Source organism: Peromyscus californicus, unplaced genomic scaffold (assembly GCF_007827085.1).
Source record: "Peromyscus californicus insignis strain IS unplaced genomic scaffold, ASM782708v3 Scaffold_2__1_contigs__length_46816999, whole genome shotgun sequence".
Taxonomy (NCBI): Eukaryota; Metazoa; Chordata; class Mammalia; order Rodentia; family Cricetidae; genus Peromyscus; species Peromyscus californicus.
Window position 1 is genome coordinate 38,848,207 of NW_026294540.1, and position 16,786 is coordinate 38,864,992.

Genomic DNA, 16,786 nt, shown 5'->3' on the forward strand with positions numbered 1-16,786 from the left:
ATAAGTTATCTCAATATCCCTCTGTAGCCATGCCTCAGCTTACTCTCTCTGTCTCTCTCTCTGTCTCTCTCTCTCTCTCTCTCTCTCTCTCTCTCTCTCTCTCTCTCTCTCTCTCTCTCTCCTCCTCTGTAATACAACCTATGTGACCACCTACCATTGGGATTGAGGCAGACCTGCCTGAGCAGACTCTTTCTTCCTAACTTCTAAGCCAGAGTCAAGTTTAGACCTGAAACCAAAAACGAATCATCTGCTACAGACGGTTATACAGTGGTCTCAGTGATGCTTTCAGCCATGTGATGCACACAGGTGAGCCTTGGCATTCATCCACATCAGAATGGCCATCCTTCACTGCATGGAGAGGCTGGCTGCCTGTCACGTGCACCTGATAACACTTTAGACAATTATCCCAGCAGGAAAAGCAAGCAGTCAGCCTAGCTGAAAGCCCTAGCTCTATGGTCAACAAGGCTGTCTAGGCCTGACCACTGTACGCAGTGGTCCCTGGGTACAAAGTAGTTTTAAGAGTGCTGACCCCACCTCTGACCACTGTGCCCTAGGCTAGGTAAGGCCTACTCACTTGCAAAGTGGAGCAATGTTCCAGCATTCCATCTGAAGTGGTACCCATTTTCCTCTAGCTTGCTGTCACTTTCCTGTTAGGAGACAAATATGGTTCTGATGAAACTTCCTACAGTGAGGCCCCTTCACAAACACATAAACTAGGCCAGCATGCAATGGGACTGTGTCTTTTCTGATGGGCAGGATACAGGGATAAATGAAGGCTGCAAATACAACAGCAGGGAAGGAGGGAGAGGAAGGAGAAGGAAGAGAGGGAGGAGAGGGAGGAGAGAAAGGAGAGGAAAGAGAGGAAGGAGAGGAAGGAGAGGAGGGAGAGGGAGGAGAGGGAGGAGAGGAAGGAGAGGAAGGAGAGGAAGGAGAAGGAGGAGGTGGCTTTCCCTCATGTGGGGAAACATTTCACTAGGACCAGACACCTGAAGGGTGCACAGATTAATGAGTACTGCTAGACATTCCCCTGCAGACTGGTCCATGGGTTCTTGTCATGGGTTACTTGTACCTGGTGTTGGCTCATGGCCCACTCAGACAAGGATGCTGTGAAACACCAGCCCTGGATCCTTGATAACTAAGGTTTCCTGGAGAGAATCCTGTAGTAGCTGGCTTACCTCCTCCTGTGCTGGACAGAGACCCTTCATGCTGGGGAAGTGGGCACACTGCCATCTGGACTTCCTGCAGAGCTCCGACTTCTGCTGTCTCAGGTCACACCTCAAATTGCCCCCGTGTGTCTCCTGATGTATAGAGCTCATCCCTTTAAAGAGGAAGGACATGTGAAAGGGACTCTAGGGGAACTTGAAATATGCAGCACTTAAGCTAGACCTACTGTGCATCCCTCTCCCCATGGCTCCTCCCCTCTCTCTCCTCCATCCTCTCCAAATTTCTCCCTTAGCCAATTCTTTCCTGCTGCCTCTGCAATGTCTGGTTCTCATCATCTCCTCTCCATCTCCAGATCAACCATGTCACTTTATTTAGAAGCGAGTTTGTACTGTGGCACTGGTGATTTTGAAGTCAGAGTTTTAAATTTGCATGCCCATACAGTGAAAGAAGTTAATGTCCCAACTGCAAAGGACAGACGACAGTATCAAATACAAAATTAGTGTAGAAGGAACCCGAGGCCTGGAACTGACCAGTGACTCTGCAATGAGCACTGACAAGTGAAGATATGTGGACAGAGGGGTTCACAGTGTGACTCTCTCTGTCACACTCGGTCACTGCAGCTTCCACAAGGAGATCTTTAAGTCTCCACTTTTTATTTTATCTTATTTTCCTTTTTATTCCCTTAAATTTTGTTTTATTGGGGCAGTTGTAGGAGTGGAGGGCAGGTGTGAAGTGATGGGGATATGAATGTGATCAAGATACTGACATAAAAAACATAGAATGAATATATAAATGAATAAATAACTCAGTAGAGAGAAAAATAAATAGATGGAATAAATACATGAAGAGCATACTGGGCAAAGAGCACATACCTGAGTGAATGAAATTTAGACATTTTTCAGAAAATAGATACTAGTGAGGATGATTGTGTTATGTGTGACAATCATGTCCCAAAAGACGAGGATCCCTGTTTTGTTTCATATGCAAAATATTCAGGTCATAGGAGCCAGAACATGAACAACAGAACACTAAATACATGGAATAGTACAGTGCTCTTCCTGGGATGGTCCACAATGTTCTTGGGAGGGGCTGATCACCTCTAACTGTCTAGAGTGGACTGCACAGAGTCCCAGTTGGTTTAGAATCCAGAATCCTGTGGCCTTGGATCCCCATTAGCCAGAAAGTATGAACAAAGTTCAATGGCATAAAGCAACCAAAAGTGGTTTTTACAAGTAACAAAAGCACTGTGGGACCCATGAGCAAGAGTAGCCATGGAAGTCAGCAGACAAGCAGACAGTATCTGGGTGTCAGATGAGTAGAACTGGAAACTGCTATCTAGAATATATGGCTTCATGCAATGCCTCTGTCACTGGTGTCCTTTAGTGAGAGCCCGGCCATCCACATCCCAAGACAGGCACCAGCTGTCTCAGTGACCCACCTTGAGTCCTCAGCTGTGATCTCAAGGCTCAAATGGAAAGAACTCAATCAATCAGACCAGGTAGCCAATCTGGACTCTCCTGATTGGTCAGGTTGAAGTCATGGGATGTGTGCCTGGTCTTCAGGTGGGGATCCTGGGAAAAGGGTTAGAGAGTAACCTTTGCATGCTCTGTGCCTTGTTCCCAAGGATGTGTCAGCTAGTGCATACCTCCTCCAGCCCACTGACCAGGGTCCCCAGGAGAATTCATGACAGCAGTTCTCACCTCCAGGTATCTGTTCACTGGTGGACATAGACTTCTATTCTGAAGGGCAGATTCGGACTTTGCTGCTGTTTGTAGTCCATCCTGGATGACAGAACCTTCAGTTCAATCCCTGACCCTGTTGAGATGAAAGAAGCACAGAACTTGTATCCTTTCCCTCAAATGTCTGAGGAATTTACCATTGATGCTATACATACAGTACATAAAGCTAGACATGGGAGAACACATCTGTAATCACAGCACTCAGGAGACAGAGAGGGGGTCAATCTCTGTGAGGTTGAGAGCTGCATGTTCTACACAGAGTGTCTCAGGATAGACAGGGCTATAGTGAGATCCAGTCTCAAAAAAAGTAAACTATCAAATGAGGATTCAGGAAATTTCCCTATCTCATTTCTAGAATTCAACAGACTCCTCAACCATTTCTCAGCCCTGCCTTCACTGATATGCAGCAGAAACCCAGCCTGACACCAGGTGATACCCACAAGCTGAAAATTTCTCTCTCTTCCTGAACAAACTGACTGATCTTCTGTGCACATGGGACTCACCAGACGGTCAGGGTTCTAAAAGTAAGTGACAGCACAAGCTGGCTGTCAGTCACTGGGAAGAAATCTGGCAAGAGCATTTAGTTTGCCTCAGTGTTTGCTAACAGGCCAGGGTCAGATGGTCAGAATGGAGATGTACAGGCCAACTGTAACAGAGAAGATGGTTCCTCCCTTGTCACACCTCTGCAGTCTCTCAGTCTCCCATTGTTCTTCAGTTGAGCAAGTCACTGATAACTTTCCCTCTGTGTCAGGGATGCTGGCACATGCCACCTCATGGGATCCTTTTCTTCATGAAATCAAGACCAGGCTTCAGAGACTCATCTTCTACCACACACAGATACTTACTGTACTCAACCTTACCTTCAGGTGCCTGATTCACACAGATTAGGGCCCTGGATTCCCTGTTGAGTTCATTTCCCCTTGTAAATCAGTGAGCTGCTCCCTACCTGGAAGGTGACCTGGAAACCAATTCAGACACTACACTCACCAGTGCTTCACACAGCACCAGGGGCTGTCATCAAGAGATCCATGATGATCAAGGTTTCCATGTCAGACAGACCCCAGTGGTGGGCATTGGTCATAGAGAAGTCCCATGGCTGCTGTTCTTGTAGAGGCCATACTCAGTCAGCATCAGGCCTGGCAAGGCCTACTTACCTTCCCACACCGGGACAGAACAATGTTAATGCAAGGTCCATGTCAGTTATAAATCCCTCCATGAGATGGAAAAAATGATGCAAGTTTCTTGGATCAGCAGGTGGGGGGCAACATCGGAAGCCTGAATGGAGAAGGCTATGGAGACAAAGACATAGATGTCCTCAGATCTGCCAAAGGACATGTCAGACAGGAGCAGGAGAGGACTCCACTGCAGGATCGAGCCACCCTTCTCTTCTGCCAGACCCTTCTTCAGTAGCCCAGAATGGAAGTCCCTTTCCAAAGCAGCCTCATACTTCACTACATTGACGTATGCCAGGAACCATCAGAACAGGTTCCATTCCTCCTCATGGCTGGCAATACACCCAAGGTCACACTCTGCTCTGTTTGAGACATTGGTTCCTGGTCTCACTTTTTCAGACCCTTAACCCAGCAAAACCTCCTTTTCTCCACTCATTGCAGGTAAGCTCTTCTGGACAGACTCTACTTTCTCCAGGTCCTCTCATTTCCTCTTCATCCTCTCCTCCTCCTTTCCCCTGTTCCACCCCTTATCTCCATCCCTCTGTCTCCCACTGGATTTACAGTTCCTGCATCTTCTAAAAGACTGTCAGAAAGCAGTTTGGAGGTGATGAAGTGATCAAAGAAGAGGGAAGCCTGAGACCTGTGTCCCAGTCTGTCCTGTTGACAGAGGCAGCCCTTGTAGATGCCGGGGAACCCTGGTTCTACAGGAACCATGAGGGATGTAGACATTCATTGGGTCGATGCTACACGTGACTACTTAGGGATGTTCAACAACAGTGCAGGGGCAGCAGTGAGGTGAAGGATGGGGAAGATGGCAGCTGAGACCCTACACCTGGAGGATGGATACTGGAACCTGTAGCCCTAACGTGTCATCACACAGGACACAGAGTTCCAGCCTGGATCCTTCCTGTTGCACTAAGCCACACCAAGACTGTAGTTCAAGTAGACCATTTCACTTTCCCAAATAAAACCCGAAAAAATAAGGAAAGTGCCTCTCTTAGTGACTTTAACAGACAGGACTTACTCAGCACTGAGGAGGACGGGAATCTACTGACCAATAGTGCTGCATCTTTCTCCTGCTACACCCCAGATCTGTAGGAAAGAACAGGATATTATTTCCAAGACAGCATCCTACTTGTGTGCCTTGACACATGATAGGAACCATCGGAGCAGGCCCTCTCCTCCTCATTGCTGGCTTTCCCTAGCTCCCTCCCACTCTGCACTTCAGGGCAGGTTCGTTCCTGCTGTAGACTGTGCAGGGCCCCTGTGGCAGCTCAGCACACACATCTCTTTCATGCTACTTTGTTGACAGGAAGTTCCTCAGAACAGACTCTACCCCTTATTCTACACCACCTCTCATGTCCCCTATTCCTGTCTCAAAATTGTTCCCCAATTAGTCCTCTTTATCTCCTTTCACCCACCTCCATTCTCCAGAGGACTTACACAGGTCATGCTGTTTTGTCAATAAGGCAGTCACAGAGTAAGTTGGAGGGTTATAGTGACCAAGATGATGAGCAGCCTAGATTGGTATAAAAATCCTTCCTGGTGGTAGAGGCTGCTGTTTTCCATGCAGTGTGAGTGGTCCTACAAGCACAACCAAAGCTAGGAAGGTAGAGAGGGTCATGGGGTCCAAGTGACTTATGACCCCCAGTTGTCACACAACAGTTCTGAGGCTGGATTAAGCTGAAAGAGATGCAAAGTGGCAGCTCAGACCCAATAGCTGGAGGATGAATGGAGGCAGGAGCCTGTTGCCCTGGGTTGGAGAGAGCTGGCACACTGGAGATGAGTTCTGGCTCACTTCTGTGGCAGTCACTCCTCACCAGGTCTGGAATTCTATTGGGCCATTTCAGTTTCCACACTTCAAAGAAGAAAGAAACATGAAAGCACCTCTATTAGTGACTTTGGCAGATGAAAGTTCTGTGCCATATTTCTCCTCCTGATTCCTCCATTCTGAACCTTTAACCCCTTTAGACAAACTCTCCTCCCTTCCTTCCACCCTGTGGTCCCCATGCTAGGCTATCTGCTTTTACCTCAACCTTCCAGGACTTTACATGAACAGGAAGCTGTGAATTTGCCATCTAATGTACTACATAGCAAATTCTGTGCCCTCTGAGTGGGTATAACTTTTCATTTAAAAAGGATATTGAAATAGCATATTGAAAAGACAACATAGGAATTCATCTGTGTGGCCCAACCAACTGTTCTCCATGTAGGTCTCCACTGTCCTCTCTTTCTTTGCAGCCCCTGATGCAAGGGTTCAGGGCTCACCTTCGGGTGGGCAGGCAGCAGCACAGTGCTCTCAGTGCATAGGGAATTTGCTTCCTCACCAGTTCCCAGACCCTGAATGGCCTGGATCCAGATGTTGTGGGTGCCACCTGGGGCTGGTCACTGGGAATGTCTGGCTCCTGGGATGAATCTTCTTCACAGAAGCCCAGGTTGAGAAATACTGTGGGTGTTGCATCCAAGACTGATTCAGGGGAGGAGAGATTGCCAGGTAGGGGGTCAACAGAATTCCTGTTGACTGCAATGTCCTCTGCAGGAGTGTTGATGACATCAGCCACAAGAGCATCTCTTTCTGGGACTGTGTTGTCTGAACCGGGCATCGCCTCCAGGAAGGAGAGTCTGTGAGGCATGGTGTAGCTTCTGCATCTTTTGCCTCTTTCTTCCACACCCTCCTCCTTAAAGTGACCCTTCCCAGCATGTGTACTGGTTGTAAATGCTGGATCACTGGCTCTCTTCAAGGGGAGAGGGAGGCGAACAGGATCTGCTGGGCTGCTAGTTAGCCAGGGCACCTGATCTTGAAGATGGCTGTCCCCACAACTCAGCTGATATTTGAGAATGTTGCACGTAGCCATTACACGATTATCTTCTCGCCTGTGAGTTAGGGATGACACAATCTCCTCACAGGTATAGCCGATGGTGCACATAGTCTCCACGACCCTGGGCAGGATTTCTTTGGTGGCAGGCAGTACATGTTGTTGAATGGGGCCCAGCCATGGTTGTTCCACAAGCTGAGAGATTGTGAATCGGTACCAGGTGGGGACCATGAGTAGTCGGGCAATGATGATGTGACAGGGTTTGGACAGATGGTAGGGAATGGGACACATTGTGGTGGTGATGAGTCTGTGCATACCATCAAGGGTTTCTTCCATGTATGGAAAGTGCCCTGTGACCAAGACATATAGAACGATACCCAAGCTCCACATATCACCTGCCAGTCCATCATAGGGCTTTCTTGCCAAGATCTCTGGGGCCCAATAGAGCAAGGAGCCACAGATCTCCTGCAACATCTGCCCCTCTGTGATTTCAATCGCCATCCCAAAGTCACAAAGCTTTGCATTTCCTGCTGCATCGACTAGGATGTTTTCCAATTTAATATCACGGTGTGCGATGTGTCTCTGGTGGAGGAAGTGAACCGCTGACACCACCTGCCGGAAAATCCCTCTAGCCTCCTCCTCCTTTAGACAGCCCAGTGCCCTGAGGCAGCTCTCCAGATCTTCTCCTGCCACATACTCCATAATCACGTAAGTGGTTGACAGTGTGTCGATCATGTCAAAAAATCGAACGATGTTCCTGTGTTCCAGTGACTGAAGGATGTTCACTTCAGTACTGATGTCAGCCACACTGTTGGTGTTTTTCTCAAGGACCTTGACAGCCACTCGTGTATGTGTGGGAAGGTGGCAGGCCAGCTTCACCTCCCCGAATGAACCACACCCTAGAGATGTTAACATCCTGAAATCCTTTTCAAGAATGTCCTCTTCCATGTGGCTGCCCATGGTGTTGTGCTCAATTTCAACCACTTTATCTTGTGGGAAATTTCAGACCCACACAATGCTAAAAGAAAAAGATTAATGCAGTTTTAGGAGGGAAGGCTATAGCTTGGAATTCTCTGTCATGAAATCTGAAATATCCCAAACAATCTTATGATGCTCTTCAAGGATATAAAAATACTAGAAGAACCTAAACCCAAGGCAGTGAATGAGGAATCATAGGAAAGATCAGAGTTGGTATAAGTAAAGGTGGCATGCAAAGGAAAATCCTGAGATCCCTGAAAGAATGAGCTGCTTCTGTTCAAGGATGTGCCACAAGGCAAAACCCTCAAAAGCTGATCAAGAGAGATCAGATACAAATTACACTATAGAAAAGTTGATGTTGTAACTGATACATCTATAGTCCAGAGGGCCTTTAGGATGTTATAATTTTTATACTCCAGAAAATTATAAAATATGAAAGGAATTCCTAGACATGTGTGAATATTGAGTTAAGATAAAATAAAAACACTTAAACACATAAGTCATAAGCAACCAGTTTGGACTGGCAACAAAAACAGCTCCAAACAAGCAGAGCCCAGATCTCATAGATTCCCTGAATCATTTAAAGCTTAGCAGAAGAATGAAGGCCAGGGTTATAGAAAATTCTTCAAGAGAGAAAAAGCAAAGGCCCATATCCAAACTCATCCCTGTGCCAGTGTTAGCCTGATCCCACCACCAAGTAAGCTCAAAGAACGGAGCAAGTGTGAGCTCCTTTTCTTGATGAGCATAGATGTGAAGATCATTCGTGAGAGTCCCTGACACTTCACCTCCATCATCCAACACACTAAAGAGCCCTTTGTTCACAGTCCCAATGACAGAAGTAACATTTGTAACAAATGGAACAACAGCATAGCACATAAGGAGACTGTGGGAAGAATCCACACTCAGCACAGTGACTAGAGAACTGTTGTGTTCTAAGGAAAGTAGCTCAACTAGATAGAGTTCTACAGGAGACAAAGCAGGTCCACAAACAGAAACAGGATCTACTCTGTCTCTCCTGGTCATGAGGAAGGAGAGGGCTAGGCTTGTGTAAAAGTCCCAGTATCAGTCACAAAGACATGGTGGGGGACTGATGTAGTACAGGGGAATATGATCAAGTACAGTGTAGGCATGTGTGGAAATGTATCATTCAATTGCTTATGAGAATGTGTATATATAAAAAATAACCCAGTGAAATAACCCAGACTCAGAAGGATAAACATGGTAGGTATTCACTCATAAGTGGATAGTAGATGTAAAGCAAAGGATAACAAGACTACAACCCACAGCTCCAGAGAAGCTAGCTAACAATGTAGTTCCCAAGAGAGACACATAGATAGCCCAGCAAAGGAGAAATAGATGAGATCTTCATGAGCAAACTGGGGATGAGGTGGGGTAATGGAGGGCAAGGAATGGAGGATGAGAACATAAGGGAATGGGGAGGTTTGAGCTGGAAAAAGGACAGAGTGGGAGAGCAAGGAAAGAGACACCATGATAAATGAAGACATCATGGGTATAGGGAGAAACAGGATGCTAGGGAAGTTCTCAGGAATCCACAAGGATGACCCCACCTTAGACTATTAGCAATAGTCGAGAGGGTGCCTGAACTGTCCTACTCTGCTAATCAGAACAGTGAATACCCTAACTGTCATCATAGAGCCTTCATCCAGTAACTGACGGAAGCAGATGCAGAGATCCACGTCTGAGTGCCAGGCCAAGCTCCCGGAGTCCAATCGATGAGAGAGAGGAGGGATTCTATGAGCAAGGGACATTGAGATCATGATGGGAAAAAGTACAGAGACAACTAGCCAAACTAGTGGAAACACATGAACTGTGGACCAATAGCTGAAGAGCCCCCATGGGACTGGACTAAGCCCTCTGGATAGGCGAGACAGTTGCTTAACTTGAACTGGCCAGGGGGCCCCAAGGCAGTGGGATCGGGATCCATGCCTGGTGCATAAGCAGGCTTTTTGGAACTCAGTGCCTATGGTGGGACACCTTGTGCAGACTTAGTGCAAGGGGGAGGGGCTTGGACCTGTCCCAATGAATGTAACAGGCTCTGCTGACTCCCCGTGGGAGACCTTGCCTTGGAGGAGGTGGGAATGGGGGGTAAGTTGGGGGGAAGGCTCAGGGGCAGGAGGAGGGAGGATGGGGGAATCTGTGTATGCATGTAAAATGAAAAGAAAAAAATTTAATAATAAAAATAAAATGAAATTCTCAAAGAACAAAAAATTAAATGTTTCTTCAAAAGTATTTACACATTAAAAAAAGAAAAAAAAGTTTCAAGGTAATCTAATTGCGTCTCGTTCTTCCATGTTCAGGTGCTCTCCCTTGGAGCCTGCTCTTGTCTCAAGGAAAACAGAGGAGCAGTGGATCTGGTGGAGAGAGGAGCTGAGGGCCAACTGGGAGGAGTGGAGGGAGGGGAGGATGCAGTCAGGATGGACTGTATGAAAGAAGAATACATACAAAGAAAAAGTGAAAAACATAAATAGAAATATGAAACAGCAAATCTAAATCCCAGGAGCCAAAACCAACAAAGTGGTTGGAAATCAACTTGTCCAATCTCAACAACTAGCAGCAATGATCTGCAGTATTTCAGTAGTCCATAAAACGGAGGGAAGGCACACTTTCAAGCACATTTCATAAAAGAAGTATTCCCCTAATTTCCAAACCATAGAAGACATTTAAAAAAGATCCCAGTATCAGGTAATATCCTTGAGTGACAGATTGGAAAAAACATGAATGAGAATAATTGATAGCTCATCTCAAATTCAACACCACATTAATAAGACCAGACTTCATGATCAAGACGTCTTTAACCAGGAACACTAGAGATTCGTCCACAGACACAAATTGCCAAAGGGCACAGCATACACACCACACTGAGGTAAGTCCTAAATCAGACATAAGTGGAATAGAATGCTTAATTCATGAAGAAACTTGGAATTAGTGAAAGTGTTACTACAAACATGCCAGTTCCCCAAACACAGGTGTCACATTTTGTTCACTGCAGGTCATGAGCAGGCAGGGGGATTGCCTTTGTATAATGGGTCCAATTCAATGGGACTTGTCCCATTGACAAAGTACTTGTCCAATTCAATGGGTTGGGAAGTAAAATATAGCAGATAAATATGATCAAAGTAGAGTACAGCCAGATATCAGTCATGATCAAATTCCTCATCCTATGCATTTAATATATAACACTAAATTTGTAAAATACACAAGAACACAGCCAAAAATGACAAAGAAAAGAAGTTGATAGAAGGAAAACAAGTTGAAATGAAGAAAAAGGAATTACAGGGAAAAAATACTACCCAAACCAATAATGTAAATAAAGAAATAATTAAATACAATTGACAGAATCGCAAACAGAACTTGGGAAACAAACTCACTATGTCCAGATCCAACAGGTCAAGGAAAAGGTCAAGTGTATGGGAAACACGAGTCCAACTGCTCTCCCACCAACCAACTGCTTCTCTGAAGTACAGACAGAACCTAGCCTCAGGCGGTACCTTTTGATTGGCTAGTGTCTAGCATACCTCACAAGGATTCCGTGTGATGTCACATGCTATGGACCAATCAAGGCTCGGAAAAAACCACAGTGATTTTTTAAAATTATTTTCTGTTAAATTATTTAAATTTTTTTTCCATTCACGTTCTTGTCCCCAAGGACACATACCCTTAGCAGAGAGAGAGGGCTGTTATTCTTCCCCATCCCTCTCCTGTTACTTTCCCAGAAGCCAAGACAGATTCATTGCTGTCACACAGTCACATATTGACTGTATCTCTCCCATCCACCCCATGAATCTAATCAATGAGCTCTTCAGTAGCCTAAATTCCAGATCCCATCCCCTGTCATGTAACACAAGTCTCATATTAACCACGCCTGCTTCTTGGTGTTGAAGCAACTCCTTTCCCCTCAGATACCATGAAGCTAATGGAGACACACTTTGTCTGGTGGGAATAAAACTACTTCAGACACCCACAGAGTGTCCAGACCATCTTTACTAATGACCTTTTGTCTGAAAGGAAGATCTGTCCGTGCATCACTGTCCTTCTGTAAGCTCTGGCCATTCCCTCCCTCCCCTGATAAAAAATTAAAATACATCCAAGAAGGAGGGAAATAATAAGTCAAAGGGAAAATTAAAGTCTAGGAAATAAAACTAGACAAAACACTCTGAAAGTATTGAGTCAAGAAAGACTCATACAGTGACCAGGACAATTCACTGATGAATTCTATCATCTCAACATCTAACAGCAATGTTCTCCAGATATTTCAGTATCCTATAAGTCTGAGGGAAGGAACATTTTCAATTTTTTTTCTCATAAAATATGCATTACCCTTATTCTCACACCAAGTAAATAAAACTTGAAAAGAGGTCAGTGTCAGGCAATATCCTTGACTAACAGATTATAAAAATCCTTAATGAAAGATAGCTCACACCAAATTCAACAACACATTAAGACCATACTTCACGATCACTCAGGAACATTACGATTCATCCACACATAGAAATTGACACAAAGCAGAACATACACACAACATTGAGGTAAGTCCTGTGATTGGACATCAAAGGAATGAAATGCCTTTTTTCAGGAAAACATTTGGAACTAGAGAAAGTGTTACTTCAAATATTCCAGTTCCACAAACACAACTGTCACAGTTTGTTTCCTAGGGATCCTGAACAAGCAGAGGGAAGAACCTCAGATCATTTGGAAGTACTTGTCACATTCAATGTGTGGGTTAGTGAAATAGAGCATGTAAATATGATCAAAATTCAAAATAGTCAGATATGGGAAGTCATGATCAAATTTCTCATGCTATAGAGATAATATATACCACTCTATGTGTAAATTACACAAGAACAAAGGCAAAAATGACAAAGAAAGAAGTTGATAAAAGGAAAATGAGGTGAAATGAGGAAAAAGCATTTCCAGGCAAAAATCAAAACCCAAACCAAAAAATGTAAATAAAGCAATGAATAGATAACAAATGACAAAAGCCTAAACTGAAAACCTGGGAAACATACTCACTAAGTCAAGATCCAACAGGCTTTGAAAAGTCCAAATCTAGCAGAAACAACTGAATCCAACTGCTCTCTCACCAACCGCTTCTCTGAAATACAAAGATAAAACCTACCCCTAGGTGGCACCCTTTTATTGGCTGATACCTACCTTACATCACTCGGACTCCATGTGATGTCACATGAAACTGTCCAATCAATGCTTGTAAAATCCACAGTGATTTCTAACTTTTTTTTCTCTCACATTCTTCTCTCAAGCCACTCAACGACTAATTTTTCTTGTGGTTATGATCTAATAGTTGGCAAAGATCTGCTTACAAGAAGCAGGGTTTATTTAACTTCAGATTTATAGACACACAAGTCAACACAATGGGAGGAAATAATGGCATGGACATCAGCAGAGTTGTCCAGTGGGTTACCATATGGCATTTGTAATATCAATATTCTCCTGACATGTCTCCGTCCTCTTCAAGTAGCACTAATGCAATCTCAAGCAGGTGTCTCTAGTCAGAAGGGTCCAGTTACATTTTAGGTGCCCTGACAGATACAGTCAATCTGTGGTTCTTTCTTCTTGACTTTATTCAGAGTGTCTGCATCTGAACAGGCCAGTGTCCATGCCTGTCTATTGGACCACCTGACACACACAAACTCAGTCAGTGTGATCCCCAGGCTCCTTGGTGTTTGACTATTCCATAAACTGTCCCAGTGGGCCCCTGATAATAGTACTCTATGAATTGTGAATAAATGGAGTCCCTGTGTTCACAAATCTAGTCTGCCTTGAAGACTGTCACAGGAAATTTCTCCACTAGGTTGACACATACCAACACCACATGTCTCTCATTTGAAATGGAATGCCAGTCTTTCAGAAACAGGGCTCTTTGCCCAGATGCCTTATCCTCTGTGGGTCCTCCCATCTACTATCACCTGGTCTCCATGTGGGAAGTGTGGACTGCTTCCTTCCTCTCCCCACGTTGCCTTTCTGGTTTCCTCTTTATATGGGTCCTAACTCCTTTGTGGATTCCAGTGCTCTTCCTTTCTTGCATGCCAAAGAATGAACTCCTCCTTTGTGACCCTGAACCTTTATACTCATCTTGTACCATGTAAATACTGTCTAAACTTCCATCCACACTGAGACTTCTCAGCTTTTTTATTTTTATTTTTTAAGACTATAAATGTGAGTCCAACATTATTACCCATTGTCTTTAGGCTGCTGAGTTCCAAATTTTTTTTTTACATTTTGATATCACACACAATGAAGTATCTAATTTTCAATCAAACAGGTATTATATTCCAAGAGAAAAGATGTGTTTTGGGGTGGGTAGGAAGGTGCAGGAGATCTGGGAGGAGTGGGGGAATTGGAAACAGCTACTGGGTTAGGAATGGAGGAATGTGAACATATCCACTTTCACCCCATCTGGTACAGACCAGTGCAGGCCCTGTGCATGTTGCCACAGTTTCTGTGAGAACACTTGTGTACCTATCTTGTTGATGTAGAGAGCCTTTTCTTCTGGTGTCCTCTAGTCTCTCTCTCCAACACTCTTTCTGCCTCATCTACCACAGTGACCTCTATGTCCTGAGGGGAGGGATTAGATGGAGACATACCATTTAGGGCTGAGAGTTCCAAGGTCTATCACTCTCAGCATAATGTTCAACTGTGGGTCTCTGTTATTTGCCCTCATCTGCTACAAGAGAAAGTTTCTCTGACAGTGGTTGAGGAAGGCACTGATCTATTCCAGAAGGTCATTAGGAGTCATCTTATTGCTATAGCCTTTTAATAGAACAGTGGCATTTGGTTTTACCCTCCGCCCTTGTTCCGTTTACCTTCAGGTGTTTGGCACACACACACAAAAGTGTCAGTATGTTTTCCATAGAGTGGACCTAAAGTCAAGTCAGATGTTGACTGGTTACTCCCTCAAAATCTATGCCACAATTACACCAGCTTATATTGCAGGCAAGACACCTGGGTGTGTAAATGTGCATTTGTGTATGTGTGTGTGTGTGTGCCTAGCTTTCCATGTATTCTACACACTTCACCTAGTTTTGTTATTGTTTATTTTGTTTTGTTCTGGTTGGGTGTCTTTTCCTGTTTGTTTCCTAAAGAGAGAGAAAAAGAGGTCATGAAGTTAGTTGGTTGGCTTTAAGGAAGATCTGGGAGGAGATGAGTGGGGACAAACCATGATAACAACATATTATATGAGAAAATGTATTTATAAAAGTCACCCTGATGAACCCATTCACAAAGACAGACTCTGGCTTTGTTCTCAATTTACCTGTAGTGATTGTCATAAGTTATCCTCTACCTTATTCTTGAAAGTTTACAGCTTGTGAACTACAAAAAACTAATTACAGACAAACGACAAGATACAAGACACACAGCACATAATGTCTTACATATTTATGCAAATGTACACTACACAAGAAATAAAAAGAGTCAGAAAAGTTGTTCCCAAAGAATTACGTATCTCTTAAGAAATATTGATAAAATATGGAAAAATGAGTACTCATAAATATGCAGGAGTTACACAATAAAGAATACAGAGCAATTTATCAAAATTGAAGAATTGTGAATGAGTGAGTAGAAAAGCCATTTTGAATTCTATAGTCAAAGATAGACATGAGCACAGGTTCTACAGAACTGGTTACAGCAGGACCTTTCACAATCTTTACAGATCTAACAGAAGCTTCATGTAACCGGATAAATATCTTATTACCTGATATCTGACTTTGGGTTATAATGAAGAAATGAATTGGTCTGTTCTATTCTAGTATGCAGCTAATTATGCAGTTTTTTGGCAGAGTAATTCCTTCATGTCAAAATCATATTCATTTTTAAACATGTGCCTTCCTTCATAGCAAAAGCATGCGTGAAATGTAAGCACAATGAATCAGGAAACATACCAAGGGCATCAAAAACACATGGATACGTATGAAAACATTTGGTGCTATAAAGGCAACGTTATGCAGTGTGGAAGAGGTGAAGAATACATACACGTCCCATTAATATTCTCTTTAATATTAATTGAGAAAGACATTAATTTTATGAAAATAGGCTTTCTAATTTAGAGAACTATGTAAAAACAATAGAAGATGAAAGAATAAAGATCAATTTCATCAATAAACAGAAACAAATATAAAATCTCAAACTGCTATATGATCTCTGACAACTGGATTTTTGATAAACTGGCTTGAAGACTTCTATGTAATTAAGCAAAACATGGAGTAATCTGTAAGATTGACTTTTCCTCGAGAAGGTGCTTTGTTCCTGATATGAGGAAGCACATTCCTATGTGGTCTGAACAAAATAATATAGCACTTGGTGAGAAAGATGCAACCTAGGAGGCCTGCACTGGAAGCCTAGATGGAGAAAACTTCCATGACCACAGTGATTTTCCCCTTGGTGCTGTGGTAGACAGGCAGGAAGGTGACCCACACACTGAAGAACACCAACATGCTGAAAGTGATGAACTTGGCTTCACTGAATGTGTCAGGCAGGTTCCTGGACAGGTAAGCCATAGTGTAGCTCCCAAGTGCCATGGAGCAGAGGTATGCCAGCACAGAATGGAAGGCAGTAGTGGAGCCCTTGTTGCATATAATAATTATGTGGCCATGTTCAGAGCAAGCATCTGAGTCAATAGAGGGAGGAGAGGTGCTCAGCCAAATTCCACAGAGCACAAGTTGGATAAGGGTGCTGATGGGAATTACAAAGTTAGTTGCTCTTGATATCATTATCCACCTTATCAGTCACCCTGGAACTGTTATCTTGAAAGCCAGAACCACAGTAATAGTTTTGGCCAAGACTGTGGAGAGAGTCACTGTGAAACAGAACTGCAAATGTGTTCTGCTGCAGGACACAGCTGGCTGTGTTGGGATAGCCAATGAAGAGCAATGGACAAAGA

The 16,786-nt window shown here is 44.0% G+C and overlaps 1 protein-coding gene across 1 annotated transcript; it reads right to left on the minus strand.

Annotated features, from left to right (window-relative positions):
• Positions 1–6,339: 6,339 nt before the first annotated feature.
• Positions 6,340–7,851, minus strand: LOC128120563 (putative sperm motility kinase W). The gene has a single exon (XM_052754724.1). It carries the CDS (start codon positions 7,849–7,851, stop codon positions 6,340–6,342), a length of 1,512 nt encoding a protein of 503 aa, XP_052610684.1.
• Between the last annotated feature and the right edge of the window lie 8,935 nt (positions 7,852–16,786).

Excerpts from the sequence above, each read along its gene's own strand:
- LOC128120563 (XM_052754724.1), bottom strand. The coding sequence starts at position 7,851 with ATGGGCAGCCACATGGAAGAGGACATTCTTGAAAAGGATTTCAGGATG.